This window comes from Urocitellus parryii, chromosome 5 (genome assembly GCF_045843805.1).
Source record: "Urocitellus parryii isolate mUroPar1 chromosome 5, mUroPar1.hap1, whole genome shotgun sequence".
NCBI classification, from domain to species: domain Eukaryota; kingdom Metazoa; phylum Chordata; class Mammalia; order Rodentia; family Sciuridae; genus Urocitellus; species Urocitellus parryii.
This window is the reverse complement of record NC_135535.1, coordinates 186,712,299-186,728,440: the sequence shown is the minus strand read 5'-3', so window position 1 is coordinate 186,728,440 and position 16,142 is coordinate 186,712,299. Positions and strand designations below refer to the sequence as shown.

Genomic DNA, 16,142 nt, shown 5'->3' with positions numbered 1-16,142 from the left:
AAGATTCCCAGCAAAAGGCAGCAAGAGGAAGGCCACTCTCACTCTGCCATTGCTGGTATCTGCCATCTCTTCTTCCAGTCCTGTGGCTGACCAGGGACTCTGGAATGTGAGTCTTCCATTAAGGAAGAAGCAGAGGGAAAACCAGCAAGTAAGCATTAGTTAGCAGCCAGCAGAAAGCATGCAAGTGCTAAAGGAGGAAGGCCCACTTGTCACAGCCTTGAAGGACAGCAGTATCAGCAGGCTCAGTCTTGGTGCACCACTCATCCCTCAAATGGAGGCAAGTGAACCTCAACCTAGAAGTCTCTGAACTCATCTCTCTCTCCTATCAGACCACTCAAAACAAATGAAAATGGCCCTGAGGTATAAAAATCCACTGAGTGTCTTGCTCATGGAAAAAGTTGTATCAAAAGTTTCTGAATTTCCAAGATTGCTTTCATATTCAATTCTAAATCCCTAATTCTGGGTTAGCCTACACCTCACCCAGTTACCCTTGCCAGAACGAAGCACCACTAGTGTACAGCCCAGATCAATAGCAACATGGCCCAGGAGAGAGCCGTTTCCTCCACAAAGTATGGAGCAATTGTGCCACAGAAGCCACCTAGCCCCTCCCTGCTGGGTCAGCTTTGTGTTCCCAAACCTTTGCAAAAGTCCATCTCTAGGATTAGAGCAGACAGAAGTTGTGCCCCTTGCCCATACCACCTGGGAGCATGGGTTATGCAGTGCAGTGTGCAAAGCCAGCCCTCCTTGGCCTTTTCTTGGAGACCCAGGGACCAAAGAGAGCACCTTCTGCACCAACACACAGGAGTCATCTGCCTGGGACTATCCCTGAAAAGCTCCTTGGAGACTTTGCCCCATGGCCCAGGTATGGCAAAGATGGTCACAGATCCCTGGTGGCCTTCAAAAGATGACAGGTGGTGTATATTTTTGTCAGCTGGGACTTGGGCTTAGTCAGTGCCTCCTTAGGTCTGCTCCTCAACCTGTAGAATTTGAAGGCTGAAATTTATGGTTCCTGCTTAGCTCAAAATTATCCTGTTCCTTTGTTTCCTAGGGGTATAAAAATGCATTTCTATTGGCATCTACCACTATTTTCCTAGACTTGGAAAAGCTGGTCCTGTAGTTGTATGGAATGGGGGTGTCAAGGTAAATCTATTTAGTTAGTGTTCACTATTAATGTGAAGTACTGCATTCACAAATTCCTTGGAAAAAAAAAAAACATTAGAAAGAGGCAAGATGCCCTACTTTGGCCCTAAGGAAGCCAACCATGTCCACCATGGCATTGAGTTCTCTGCAGGGAGTGCAGTGCGGGGGACGGGGTGGAGGGTAAGGAAGGAAGAACAGAATTGAATGTGGCACCCTTTCAAATTCAACTTATTTAAATACCAAGATTTAAGCTATTTGATTAGTGCCTTAGTAAATCCATTTACAAATCTTAGAGTTCTGTTTTCCTAAGAATTTAAATTCATGATTTTGGACTTGCCTGATGAATACAGACAAAATGACGATAAATACAGAACAGAACCATGAAGGGAGAGAACCTCTAAAGACAGTTGAAAACAGCCCCATTACAAAGAGGGCAAAATGTCCTGGACATTCGGATCCCAGGAGTCTAGTTCCAGTGGAGCCTTCAGGATGCCAGAGTGGCTGCTTAGGAGAAAGTGTGGTCTGTCCCAAACCATAGAGCCAGGCTAGCAACAGAGGCCACTGTAGGCAAGGCCCTCAGGGCAGAACTGAGGGTGGGGGCTGCATCTGGATGGCAACCCTAGGAGAGGATAATCCAGCCAGAGCGCTGAAGTGCAGCAACTATGCACCAAGATTTCACCTAATTAACAGTCTTTTTAGCCCAGCCCCAATGACTTTACAGCTCCGACTGGCATGGGTCCTCCTAAGTGAGACCACTCTCCTGCTGCCCCAGAGAAGAAAGGGACCAGTGTTTCTCCTTCAACGGTCTGAGGGATCTGACTCAGAGGGAACATGAGATTTGGAAAAGAACCTGGTGGTTCAGACATGAGTGCTGCTTGAAGGGTCTTTAGCTCTCCTCAGCTGTAATTATAGCCACATATAGTTCAGATTTGTTCCTTTGGGGACCAGATAGGAACTGTTCTGGATTTTGTGTTATCAAAAGTGTGAATCAAAGGTGAAAAATAGTTAACATAAAATGAGTAAAATCTTGGCAGGCTAAAACCTCATCCTGGGAGCCCCACTGTAGTGCTACCTTGCCAGCTCCTTATAAGCAGAATACTCTGCAAGAAGCCACCATGCTGAGCAGCAAGACAGCATACTAAAAATTTCCTGTTTCTCCTAAGAGAGGCAGTGGCTGGTATTCCCCCTACTCCCCTGATTCTCACAGGTCTTTAGGATCCATGAAGAACAGTGGGGCTCTGAGAAAGACACCAGCCTGTGACTCTCATTCCAGAGGCTCCTGTTAGCAAGGCTGCCCTGAGACTGTACATGGAGAGAGGCCCTGGGCCCGAGAGGTGGTCTGGGTGAAGTTCTTTGAGGCCACAGAGCCTTGGCTTGACCACCTGGCTTCCGAGACCTCAGGGAAGGCAAGCACCACTGGGCCAAAGTGGCAGTTCATTGAGGGAGAGACCCCTGCTATGGCCAGGCCCAGGTTTCTTTTTGTTACAGAGAATTCTCATTTGTACACACTTGTCATATCTGTGTTGTGTCTGGCTAGATGCATCTTAGGAAATGGGTTTTTTAACTTGGATGGACATACTTGAAAAAGGGGACACTCCAGTGTGGGGTGCTACACGATACAGGCTCTGTCCCAAGGTGTCCCTTAGGGGCACTCTCCATGACCCTCCACCAAGTGAGGCCAGTATCTCTCTCACTAAGGGGCATGACAGCATCTGAGGAAGACATGCCCGTACTGCCACCTCAGGGCAAACACTTAAATCAGTCATGCACTGACACCACAGCCACCAAACTGCTCACCAGGAGACCAGCCCAGCAATCACCCCCCACATAGCCCAACCAGGGGTGAGCACACTTCCTACCTGAGGGGGCAGAAGACTGCTGCTGAGCCCCCTCCTGCATGCAGTAAGCTCAAATGCAGAAATGCTCTCTTCTCTGCCAGTGACCAGCCACAGTGGGTATGGATAGTCCTATATAAACACTGTGGGCAGGAGAATTCATTTCAGTGTATGAATATCGTTAGCAAGATGCACCTGTCTCTCGGGCTAATGGTAAAACACAAGCTATTAAGAAAGCAGTCACTCAATATCTGCTGACATTAATTTCACTACACATGGTAAATTTGGTATTAAAGTAAGACGGAGACACACATGAAATGGCCACAACAAACATTTGGTTGCTGAATCCCTGTTTGGGGCCAAACTGACCCTGGCTGTCCAAGCAGCCTCTCTAGTGCAGGCTGCATTTGAGGCAGGAGGCACAGCAGTCCTTGGGGGATGCTGCCACCAATGGGCTTCCTGAGCCCAGAGACGAAGGGAAAGGAGGACAGTTGGCTCCCTGGAAATCCCCAAAGTTCCCTCCTTTAAAAACATGGGTTTAGACATGCCTTCTTGGCCCCAAGTAAAGAATCAGTCTCCTGTTCTGATAACTACATATGTTCCCGGGGGAAGGGAAGGGACGTGACCTCCACACCACATGTTTACTGAAAAGCCCTGTGGAAGGTCTCCATTTGGCATCTGTGTAGCAGCATCCTGGGTTAGCAAGAGCAAGGGCTGGGGAGGTGGAGACGGCGCTCTGTGAACTGGGGTGTGAGAGGACAGCTGGCTGAGCCAGAGACCCCAGGCCGAAGGAATTTCAGGATGAAGTCAACTTGCCTCTTGCCAATGATAAACCATGGGTTTAAAATTCATTAACATTCATTTTGGTGATAAAAATTCCTTAGGGTGGGAGCAAAATCACATTCCCAAGCAAACGTTAAACCTTCCTGAGGGAAAGGGGCATGGTTAAACATTAAATTCTCAAAAACAACACTTAGCACAGAGAGGCGACCGACCACAGGTCCCTCTGCATGCCACACCCCACAGTGACGACAGACTTGGCAGGTTCTGCAGTGACACGGTTTTCTTCATTCATCCATCAAGTTCGACAGCGACACCCACTGGGGCACAGAGGAAGGGTGTCCCTCCCTGGGAAGGCCACGGCAGGCCACTTGTGGGGCAAGTCCATCCTATTAGGGTCACATCATGGGACCACAGCAGAGTTCAGACAGAACAAGTTAAAACTCTGCAAAAGACACTTTTGAAAAACATATCTTGAAAAAATAAATCGCAACAATTTTCAACTTCATGCAAATTGAGGGAAGAGAGTGAGTAAATGATAAAAGGTACAGCTGAAAAAATAAACATGATTCTATTTGGGCGAAGAAGTTCATCTCCAAAATCTTGAACATCATGCCCCAGCTGTCGCTTTCTCATCTCTAGTTTCCCATTCCTTCTCTTGCTGTCCTCTGCGGCTTCCAGGAAGGGGACAAAGTCTTTGGTCTCAGAATGTTGCAGGACGCAGCATGGCAGACAAGCTCATACTAATGAAGTCATGGTCTGACAGAGGCCAGAGCCTCAGGTGGGGGACGGTCGAGGAGGGCCAGTGTAGGCACCCCTAGATGGCGCCTTCGTTGTGCAGGCTGTGATTGGCCTTGCTGTGTGTCACACAGTTCTGTTCATTGAGCAGGTTGGCCGTCTCATCTGGCAACCCATCATGCAGCTCCGTAAGAGTCAATTCAATTTTAGTGTTTTCACTGTCTGAAGACTGAGGGGTTTTGTCCATCCGGGATGCCATCAAGGCATTTTGGTATTGCTGTCTTGAGATCTGGGGCCAGAAGATGACACAGAAAACAAACCAAGAGAATGCTTAATTTTAGGTCCTCTTGTCTCTAACATATATTATACATTAAATCCCCCAAAAGGATTTAATGTATAATAGTAGTTACTACAGGAGAAAATCATCCTTGAGCATAAACTAAGCCATTTTTTTTTAAATTCCCTTTGAGAGATGGGGTCTCACTATGTTGCCCAGCCTGGCCTTGAACAATCCTCCTGCTTCAGCCTCCCAAGTAGATGAGGCTATAGGCATGTGCCAGGGTTCCAGGCTTAAATGGAGGCACTTTTTAAGGTTCAGATTGACTATGGCAAACAAAATTTACTGATGTAAACCATTTCCAAATTTTGACTCAATACCAGAGAGATGAGAAAATAGAGATGAGCTTCCACTACACTAAGAAAAGGACCTATCTCCAGGGCAGAAGGCAAGAGGAGGCTCTCCAGAGGTGCATCCCCCTCAGTAGCCTTGTGAGTCTCCCAAGCTCACCCCTTCCAAGCTACCCAGAGTCACTTGTCATGGGCTCACGAATGCTTTTTGGAAAATGTTGGCTCTTTTTCTCCAGATCTCCAGCTCCCAGGCCCTGAACAGGCCACCTTTGATTTTGGCAGCTCAATTGGTACAGCCAAAGGATAAATGTGTTTCCTAGACTTAGTCCTGGGCCCAGCTGAGGGAGGGAGGGTTTGTGGAGAAGAACTGGAACACAGTTTCAAAGGGAAAGCACAATGGAGGGGATAGGAAGCCCCAATAATCTGCCATAGAAATTGGCATCTACCGCAGGGTCCAGCCAAGCCACCCTCTCTTCACCTACCTTGACAAACTGAAGGTCGGAAAGGGCTCGCACTGAGTAATCAGGGATGTAGACTTGCAGAAATGAAGAATTGAGCTGGTTATTACTGCTCCCCAGCGTTGGTGTTATTGCGTCAATCCGGTCACTTCGACTGAGAGAGTCTGAGTGATTTAAGCCACATGGGCGAGGAGGTGACTTATTTTCACCTAGAAAAGGAGAAAATGCCTCTTAAAGTAGAGGTAGCCAATGGTCAGCTCTTCATTCCAAGTGAAAACTAATAATTACCACACAAGCCCCATGAGCTTATCCCAGGTGCCGTTGCCCTGCAGCTACAACACAGGCGTCCTGCACAGATAGCCTCACTGGCTTCTCAGGGACAGATTATGTTAATCTCAGTTGTGACAGAATCCTCCCAAGTCTCACAGTGGCCTTGTACCTTTGGGAGGAACATCACTGAATGCTATGAAATATACAGATGAGGGACAAGGCCTGAGATAGCAAAGTCACCTGATATCAACACAGGTTACAAGAGGATGGCTCTTACCTTTGCCAGAAACAAAACCAAAAAAAGACTGGAGAATGTCCATAAATCCATATGTGTTTTAAATGGCTCAAAATACTTCTGTTTTCTCATTCCATGACCCCCAGCCAAGCCTATTACCTTTGTCTCTAATCCAATAATCCCACCAGGCAGCTGGAGGATAGCTCAGGAATACAGGACACTGAGTATACCAAATCCTCAAGAACCTGGACTAAGATTTTTTTCCTGTTTTTTTTTTTTTTTTTTCCTTTGTGCAGTACTGGGAATTGAACTCAGGGACTTTGTACATGCGAGACAAACACTATGACTAAGCTATATCCATAGTTCTTTTAATTTTGAGACAAGGTCTTGATACATTTCAGAGGCTAGCCTTGAACTTTCAAACCTCCTGCCTCAACCTTCTGAGATTATAGGGGTGTGCCACCACACTCAGTTCTAAGTGAAGCTTTTTTTTTTTTTTTTTTTTTTTTTTTTTTTCTGGATGGCAGGGGAATACCAGGAATTGAACTCAGGGGCACTCAACCACTGAGCCACATCCCCAGCCCTATTTTGTATTTTATTTAGAGACAGGGCCTCACTGAGCTGCTTAGCACCTCACTTTTGCTGAGGCTGGCTTTGAACTCACAATCCTCCTGCCTTAGCCTCCCAAGCTGCTTGAATTTTAGGCATGCACTATCGTGCCCAGCTTTGGTGAGGTTTTGATAACATCCTTTCAATAAGATAAAGTAAAAGGAGTTGCAGGTGAGTATTGTTCTTACTCTTAGAGGAAATTCATTGTAGTTTTTAATAAAAATAAGACCCATCCCTATAAGGCTTTCTCCATTTTTGCTTTCCCAACCACCTCTGTTGCACAGATATTAACTGGGTGCTCACAACAAACAGGTCCTGAATTGTACTATGTCACAGGTATGGAGGGGACCTATTTTTGCAAGTTTTCCCTGACAGATACTCCCTTAGAAGAGTATCTAGTCTTGCCCTTCAATTATCAGAAAGTTGTCCTCATGGCCAATCAAACTCAGCCTCCCTGGCTTTCAGTGACAACCTAGTCTCACTTCCACTCCGGAGTACTACTGGACAACTTTTATTCCTCTGCTATTTGAAAGAAATAGTCCTTAAAATATGAGGAGAGTCATGTCCCCCTGAAGTCTACTCTTTTCCAGGCCAAATGCTTTTTTTTTAGTTTTAGATGGGCACAATACCTTTATTTTTATTTATTCACTCATTCATTCATTCATTCATTTATTTGTGGTGCCAAGGATGGAGCCCAGGGCTTCACACATGCTAGGCGAGTGCTCTACTGCTGAGCCACAACCCTAGCCCCTCAGCTGCTGTTCTTTATACCATGTGTTACCAACCCTTCAGCCCATCCTGATCCCCCATCTTAACCTCCATTTGTAAATGTCCCTCTTTAAATAAGACATTTGGAATAAACATTAGTGCTCTGGGACTCTCAGATGATGAATCCACTTTCTTTTAAGATTTCCATCTCAAAACTTTTATGTCTACAATTGTCATGTCATTAACCAGTTTCCCACTGTTAGTCAAAATTAAATTCAGAGTAGCAGTTTCTCGTGTTTCTTTCCACTATCTTCTATAAGAACAAGGCACATTAATAATTTATCAATGCAGAATGGAACTTTAGAACAGGTGACCAAGTTTGTTAAGCTTCAAATTCATTATCTGTAAAAAGTGCACAATAAAGTACCTACGTCATAAGATCTGAGGGGTAAAAAGATAACAAAGTGCTTAGCATAACATCTGACACCCAGTATGAACTTGATAAAAGTGCCTTGTTAACATTTCATATTCTCTCCTATTAGCTTCCTCAGACTCTTCATTACGCACCAATCCTCAGGACAAAGTCTTTCCTCATGGTGATAATGTCACCCACAATAACAGAAATATGAGGAGTTGTTTCTTGGGCTTTTTTTTTTTTGTATTAAACCCAGGGGTGCTTTACCTCTGAGCCACATCCCCAGCTCTTTTTATTTAAAAAAAAAATATATATATATATATATATATAGTTGTAGGTGGACACAATATCTTTATTTTATTTTTATGTGGTGCTGAGGATCGAACCCAGTGCCTCATTTGTGCTAAGTGATCACTCTGCCACTGAGCCACAACCCCAGCCCCCTTTTTTTTGAGACAGGGTCACACTAAGTTGTTTAGGGCCTCGCTAAATTGCTGAGACTGGCCTCTAACCTGTGATCCTCCTGCCTCAGCCTCTTGAGTTGCTGGGATTACAGGATGCACCACCTCACCTGCTTTGCCTCTATTACTTCTTTGAGACAAGGGATCCTACTGTACCTCTGGGCTTTGGCCATAAATCCCATCAGCATTTCTATAGATAACTTTTTTCAGGGGGTGGGGTATTATGGATTGAACTCAGGAGTGCTTAACCACTAAGCCACAACCTCAGCCTTTTTTCATTGTGAGACAGGGTCTCAACTTTGAACTTGTGATCCTCCTGCCTCTAGGATTACAGGCCTATACCTTTTGAAACAGTGTTTACTTCTAAGTGTTAAAATTTAAAGGTGTAAAAGCAAGGCACTGACAGGACACTTGGCTTTTTGGTGAGACCTTATGCACTGGCAGGTGGAGACTGGGGCCTCTGCATACTTCTGAGTCTGGTTAGTGACCATAGCCCTTTGTTTTTGGGGATGGACCCTCTCCTTTACCTGAAGCCCACTCCTGTCATATGCCATAGTAGTGCCTGGAGAAGCAGCCCATTTCCCAGAACTCCTTCCATAGCGCACAGATGCCTGGCATAATCAAGTGGGCACACAACACTTGGTTTCAGTTCACAGTTTGCACCTCAAGTGCAGTCATTATAACAATTAAAGTAAGACTTAATAATACAGGTCCACATCATTTATCCAAAAACCCTTGGAGACCAGAGATGTCCTAAAATTTAGGAAGGTAATATGATCTGTCTGCCCCATGTTACACGCACCATCCAACAATTCTGGGGCATCCCCTGGAATCAAATGCATTCACCTGCGAGGAGATACAGACAGACCCTTACCACACAGAGTCAAGGCTGGAGCGGCCGTCCCTCAGTTCAGGTCATACTTTGTCATCCAATTTATGTGCTAAGGTTTCATAAAATTATGGGGGGAAATTTCAATTTTTATTTTTTGCTGGCTTCTTATTTTATTGCTTTTTCCTGGCTGATTTTATCCATCCTGCCTCAGACTCAATTCCTTCCTTTAAGCAGTAAGCTAGAAGACACAATAAAGAAACATTCCCAGCCTCCTGCCTGGAGCCAAAAGGCTCCTTTCTGGAAGAGGCTGGAAATCACTGGTTCCATCCAACTCCCGCTTGCTAGGTATCACACATTATTGCAATGTGAGCATCCCTGCAAGTGTGGACCTATAAAAGGGGACTTCACTATCACTGGATCAGATGAAGCAGGCAGAGCTGAGAAATTTCTAAGTTCTATGGTAAAAGTAAAATGCAAATTACATGTCCAGGGGCTTCATCCAAAAGTCACCTGCTTTAGCATCTGAACATTTTAAACAGGTAACAGACGCAAGCAAACAAAATGAAAAAATGTGTGTATATACATACACACACACACACACACACACACACACGTATTTTGCTGGCTGGTTTGTTTAGAGCTCTATGACATTTTACCCCCAAACTTTAGAAGCAAAGATCTGAGGGAATATTAGTTTACTTCTAAGACAAAGTTTGCCTCTTTTACCGAATATCAGCATTGTAGAGTTTTGCTAAACTGGATTATAAGATGCAAATTTCATCAGTCAGGTTTAAAAACATAAGCTGTATGGAACAAAATAAATATAAAAGTTGTGTTACCCAATAGGAAAGTCCAGCAAGTTTAATTAAAGAAAGATTAAGCCTTTCTTTTTAATGGGTGGACATATTAGCTAGGCATAGCCAAACTCTCCTGCAGGGCAGTAATCAGCAGCTGGTTAGGAATGTGCATGGTACTAATTTCAAAACAAACAAAGGGAAACAGGGAGAAGCAGGGGCCACCTGCCTGATAGTAAGCAGAAATACATGCCCCCTGTTCACATGGATGCTGGAAAAATGACCAAAGAAACAGGAATATTGTTGACCTCTGTGGATGGAAAACTATCCTAGTTTGCTAAGAAAAGCTCACGGTCCTTCAGGCTTTTGACCTAATACATTCTATAGAAGATGAATGTGTTCTAGCCTCAGCTTTTGAGACCCTGCAAACTCCATACTCCAGGAGGACACATGAAGGTACAAAAGACGCTGCCCCCTTGCTGACCCGAGAATTCCAGGCCAGCAGTGCAGGTGGGATGGGGCAGGTGACATTAAGGATGCCTGTCATTCTCTCTTTCTGTGTTCCTGAATCCTTTCCCAGCTTTCTGAGCTCTTTCTGTACCTACAGTGGCTTATGCTTTCCTGAATGGCTCACTGTTGGTCAGAGAACCTTAGTTTCAGGGCTCCAAGGAAAATGAGAAGCAGATTTGTCCAAATAGAGGGAGCAGACCAGGCCAGCCAGCTTGCGCAGGGTGGGGGAGGCAAATCAGGAGAATGAAAAGGAAACATGCAGAATTACCTGGAGAACCTGCTGCTAACAACTCTGTTCTGCTGACAACAAAGGTACGAGACAGGGACAAAGGAACTGAAAAAATGGAGAAAAACAGGGTGAGACCATATTGAAAGGCAAGAAGGGAGACCTCTGTAATCAAAGGACAGGAGTGGACATCTGTTCTATTGATAGGAGCATTCAATCACAGAAATGCAAAAGCCACGTAATATGACAAACAAAGCCCACACTGCTTTCCAGGAAGAGGTACCGGGGAGGCTTCAGTCAGGAGAAATCCTATTCACATGCTCCCTGCCTCGTCTAGAAATCTCTTAAGCCAATAATACTGAATCAAGGTTTGCAGCCCCCAAACATGCTACTGCTAAGGACCTCATCACAAATAGCCACCCAAAAAGGGAGCCCAACTGATCAACCAAGAGGATGGCCAAACCGCACCCAATACTTATTCAGCGCACAGCCCACAGCGCTCGTTTCTGTGGCAAGTAATTAATTATTCAATTCATTCACATTCTCGGTAAGTCTTTTTTGACCTGATGCTTTGCACTGCTTTGGAATAATTTCAAATTTCAAAATAGAGGAAACTGAATAAAGCATTTCAAGCCCAGATTTCCTGAGCATGGCTGATCAAGGTCATGCTCACTTGCCACTTACTCGGAGGGGGAGCTGCGGTCCCATCGACACACAATGTTGGGCACATCTTGAAAACCAAGGATTGTCAGTTTTTTCCAGACAGCTAACTTTAATAAATAGAGACAGGCATCTCTTTATCTTGAAGTGCCTGCACTAAATGCATCCCTCAATGAATATACAAAATTCCAGACAGCTAGATGTACAGTCGAGTACAACACTAGGCTTTGGAATAAGTGAAATACTGTTAATAAACTTCCCTTCTTTATTGATAGCTTCAAACTAGGCGAGGGAGGATATTGCCACCCCAAGGCCTTGCTAGTGAACGGGTACTCTTCACTTCCTCTTCTGAATGAGATTTGTCCCTAAAATGTGGTTCAATATGCACTGGGCTAATATTTAGGTTTAGAGAACCAGCAATCAACGAAAGAGCACAGGTGGGGCTTCTTTCTTTTCAAAGTCACCATACAGATCTGGTTCTGCTAACCTGAGGCTAATCTGAGGCTGGCTGCCAAAAGTAGTCACAATGACAACATCTTTCTATTATAAGACATTTCTGCTCATGTTGTAAAGGTCACAGCACACTTGTGGAACCACCACTGCCTTCTATCCTAATAATCACAGGAGGAAATATTATCATATTTCTTCAACAATGAGGAAGCCAAGGAACTGTCCCAATGTCATATAGCCTATAATGATGGAACCGTGGCTATATGAACCCAGGTCTTCTCATGTCTGGTTAAAAGCCTCTCTCACACAAGCTAACAGTGAAAATAGAAGATCACCTTCAAGTTTACCACAGACACACCTACTAACTAGGGTCAGAAAGGCCTGTGTTCATACTGGGTGTCTGTCAGCAGTTGGTCAATGCCTGTGGCCCTCATAGACTTGCATGGGACAGTGAGGAGATGCATCTGGGCCAAAGGAAGTTTAGAACTTTGAGAGACATGCGACAGTGCCCTGGTTTTCTACAGTGCCCTGTAACATCCTTGGGCCCCTCAGACTGCCGGCTGGCACAGTAGATAGAGACAAACATCACAAAAACAGACTTGTCTGGAGATGTCCTCTCCCTTTTTTAAGAGTGTTTTTCAAAAGTGACAGTCATCTTTTTAGGTTGGGTTATTTTTAGGTTGAGGTCTGTTTCCCAAGACAGTCTATCATTTGGCATTTTGGCCACAAGGTGGCACTCCGGCACCTGTCTACCTGCTGACCTGCTCCAGCCAGAGCAAGGCTGCCAGTGAATGCCCTCCATGGCAAATGCAGAGGTGCACTCAAGACCCATCCAAGGTGAGCAAGCACACCAGGTATGTATGTCTGTGTTCATGCCCTGCTAGGACTGGGGCAGCTTTATAGCATCTTGGAATCTTTTGCACGGAGCTCTTGGTTAATCTACCATGGCATCCCCACCCCCCTTAGCTGGCCAACTCAAAAGGCCTGCTCTCTAGATGAGGAGAGGTGGCCGTAGGCTGCAGATATCAACAACCTTGTTCATTCTCAGAAAGATGCAAATAAGAACTTCCAGAGTAGCTAACACTTAGAAGTCTCCAGTGTTAGGTGGAGAGTGACTGGAACCTCGCAGAACAGGCAGGGGTGTGACTGGTACAACCCTCTGGGAACTATTGGGCAGTGTCCACCTGAGCTGAAGAAGCACGTGGGCCATGACAAGCAGTTCCACTTCAACACACACACGTTTACCAAAGACCCCGCCAGGAAGGTTCCGCACACAGTTCAGGCAGCCCCAAACAGGAAAGGACACTACCAGTGTCCATCAGCTGTAGAGTCTCACAATGGAATACTACAATGCAGCAAGAAGAAACATATACGAGCACACACAAGGACCACAGACCAGGGTGACAAGCACGACACCGAGAGGGAGAAGCAGAGCTCCAGAGTACATTTGCATAATTCCATTTATACAAAGCTCAAGATGGTAGTTGCTTTGGGGGGACAGTGACTCAGGAAGCCTGAGGGGGCTTCTGTGAGGTGGGTGACGCTCTGTCTCGACCTCGATGCTAGACTACACAGGTGTGTTCAGTGTGTGAAACTCACAAAAGTGTATACTATGATTAACATCAATAAAAAGTTCAGAAAGTAAGTAAATAAAGTCAATCGGCCGGTACCGAGAGAAAGCTGCTGCAGAAGGGCAGGACTGCCTAAAGCAAGGCCCCGCCTAGGAAGCAAGATCCAAACTCACCTGGAGAGGCTGTGAGGGCCATGACGCCATAGTACGAGAAAGCACTTGCTTCAAACTTCATCCCCTCCTTCCCAGCTTCCACTTCCACTTTCCCCTGTGGAAAGAAAAGGGGTGGTTGAGTCTGGCCGCGTGAGTCTGTATGCACAGTTGACACAAAATTTGGTCCTTCCTCAGGCTTTTGTCTAAATTCCTTTCCCATTGATCCCAAGGAAGCTTCAGATAATTTTTCTCATGTTGAAGAGGGGGTTAATTCATCTTTAATAGGAAAACCAGATTTGGATGGATATGTGCAGGTGGTAATAAAGTGTGACAGGTACCATCTGGGAGTCCACTTAATATTCTCCAGCATCCTTAGTTCTTGGGCTCTTTGAGAGCCCTCCAGTCACAAAAAGATGGTGCTCTTGCTCCATCAGTGAGAAAAACACTGAGCCGGTGCTCAGTGTGGCTGCCTAAGCTGTCCTGCAGGACCCAGAGTCGGGGTAGAATCCAGTTCAAGGGCCAGTATGGTTTGTGGCCATGGATCAAAGTCCTGGACAGAACCACTCCGATCTCATAAACCCTATGTCCTGGGTATCTGAGCAGAGACCTAACAGGCCAGCTCCCTGGGGGGACTTCGGCACATGGACCTTCTCCTCATCATCTTGGAAAAGTGCCTAGAGTCTCCTTCCATTGGAACAGAACTCCCTTTGCTTCCCCTAACCTTTCCCCCGGTTTCTCTTTCTCCAACTTGTCTGCAACCTTTCTCTCCATCGTTACCACTTCTGTGGGGAAGACTGCGCCTTATCCATCCCCCAAAGCCCCGAAACCACCATAATCCTTCCAGGGGAGGTGCCCCACATGAGTTTCCTGGCCTACGCAATGTTCTCAATGAGTCTCACTCCTAGATGACCCAGCCAAGTGTCAGAACGTCTTGCTCACATTACCTATGGCTGCCTCTTCAGGGAGCAGGCATCTCGACAGTACGTTCTTTACAAGGGGTTAACAAGTGTTAAGCAACCATTTGTCGAAAAGCAACTGTGCTAACACCTCATGATGTTTTGTTAATCCAGTTAAGGCTCGTAACTCTATGAATCAGACACAATTATCTCTCTCTCTTATAAATCAGGAGAGAGGGGCTCATATTTAGTGGTCAAATAACATGCTACACATGCCATCAACTATTATGAACCCCATTATTCTGATCACACTGTATTAAATTATCTTACATTAAATTCTCAATTATAGAAGTTCTTTCTTAGATTCCTTCTTCAGGAGGAAGACTAACTGTGCCCCTCTCTCAGGTTTTTCTTCACTCTATGGAAATACTTCTTTTTACTAGTCCTAGACAATTCTCTTGCTGTAAGAAAGGAACTTAAAATTACAAAATTACACACATCTTTTTTTTTTTTTCCAGTGCTGGTGATTAAACCTTGGGCCCTATAACCCAACACCTCAACCCACAATTTTAAATCAACCTGCAAATAAGTGGATGCTGAAAACCCTTGCCATGCAGGTAGGGCCCCACAGGGGGCACTGTGGAGCCCATGGGAAGGCAGCCTTGGCCCTCTAAACAGCTTATAGTCCTATGGGTAGAGGACAGCAGGGAAGACCAATGAGCGAGCCAATAAACAAAAGCACTATGGGAAAAGGACAAGAAGAATATAAGGGAGTTCAGAGGAAAAACACTTTTTATTCTCGACAAAGACACATTTTATACACAGGAAAGAAAAATATAAGGATGAGCAGGATCTGGTTGAACCGAGAGAAGGGAATGGCATGAAGGAAGGTTGGAGGCAGGTGACAGACGCCAGGCCGGAGGCTGTGCGAGGGAGAAGGGGAGAGGAGGCTGGAGAGCAGCTTGGTGAGCAGCTCGGACCACAGGGCTCCAGGAATAACGACTAGGGCAGGTGGGTTCTAGGGCAGGTGGGTTCTAGGGCAGGTGGGTTCTAGGGCAGGAGGGCTCTAGGGCAGGTGGGTTCTAGGGCAGGAGGGTTCTAGGGCAGGTGGGTTCTAGGGCAGGTGGGTTCTAGGGCAGGTGGGCTCTAGGGCAGGTGGGCTCTAGGGCAGGTGGGTTCTAGGGCAGGTGGGTTCTAGGGCAGGTGGGTTCTAGGGCAGGAGGGCTCTAGGGCAGGTGGGTTCTAGGGCAGGTGGGTTCTAGGGCAGGTGGGTTCTAGGGCAGGAGGGCTCTAGGGCAGGTGGGTTCTAGGGCAGGTGGGTTCTAGGGCAGGTGGGCTCTAGGGCAGGAGGGCTCTAGGGCAGGTGGGTTCTAGGGCAGGTGGGTTCTAGGGCAGGTGGGTTCTAGGGCAAGTGGGCTCTAGGGCAGGTGGGCTCTAGGGCAGAGGAACATGGTTTCAGGAAGGTCTAGGCAGGCTAGGGTGGTGGCCCTTAAGCTGGAAAGAGATTGTGATGAGAGAAACCATGGGTCAAGAACAAACAGAACTTCGTGAAACTGCCAGGGAGAGGACAGCTGGGAGGGAGGGAGAGGGAGTCATCGGAACAGAGGCCGAGCCACGAGGGAAGGCCTCTGGAGAGCTGCTCTAGCGGCGAGGCTGGGAGGAGAGGAAGACTCCAGTCCGGAAAGAGGCTTCTAAAGAGGCTCCAAAGACACGAAGACGCTTGGGGGAGATCAGAACTGTGGATAGAGACCCAGGAGTGGAGGAGAGCAGGCCAA

At 46.2% G+C, this 16,142-nt stretch overlaps 1 protein-coding gene across 1 annotated transcript in view; it reads right to left on the bottom strand.

The window, feature by feature from the left end:
* Positions 1-3,175: 3,175 nt before the first annotated feature.
* Positions 3,176-16,142, bottom strand: part of Cnnm2 (cyclin and CBS domain divalent metal cation transport mediator 2) — a 126,288-nt gene continuing 113,321 nt past the window's right edge. The window contains exons 5-8 of the mRNA XM_026401153.2: positions 13,493-13,586; positions 10,681-10,746; positions 5,603-5,787; positions 3,176-4,782 (exon numbers count right to left, since the gene is read on the bottom strand). Coding sequence (XP_026256938.1) covers positions 4,573-4,782; positions 5,603-5,787; positions 10,681-10,746; positions 13,493-13,586 — 555 coding nt within the window. The 3' untranslated portion in view covers positions 3,176-4,572. The remainder of the gene's footprint in view (positions 4,783-5,602; positions 5,788-10,680; positions 10,747-13,492; positions 13,587-16,142) is intronic.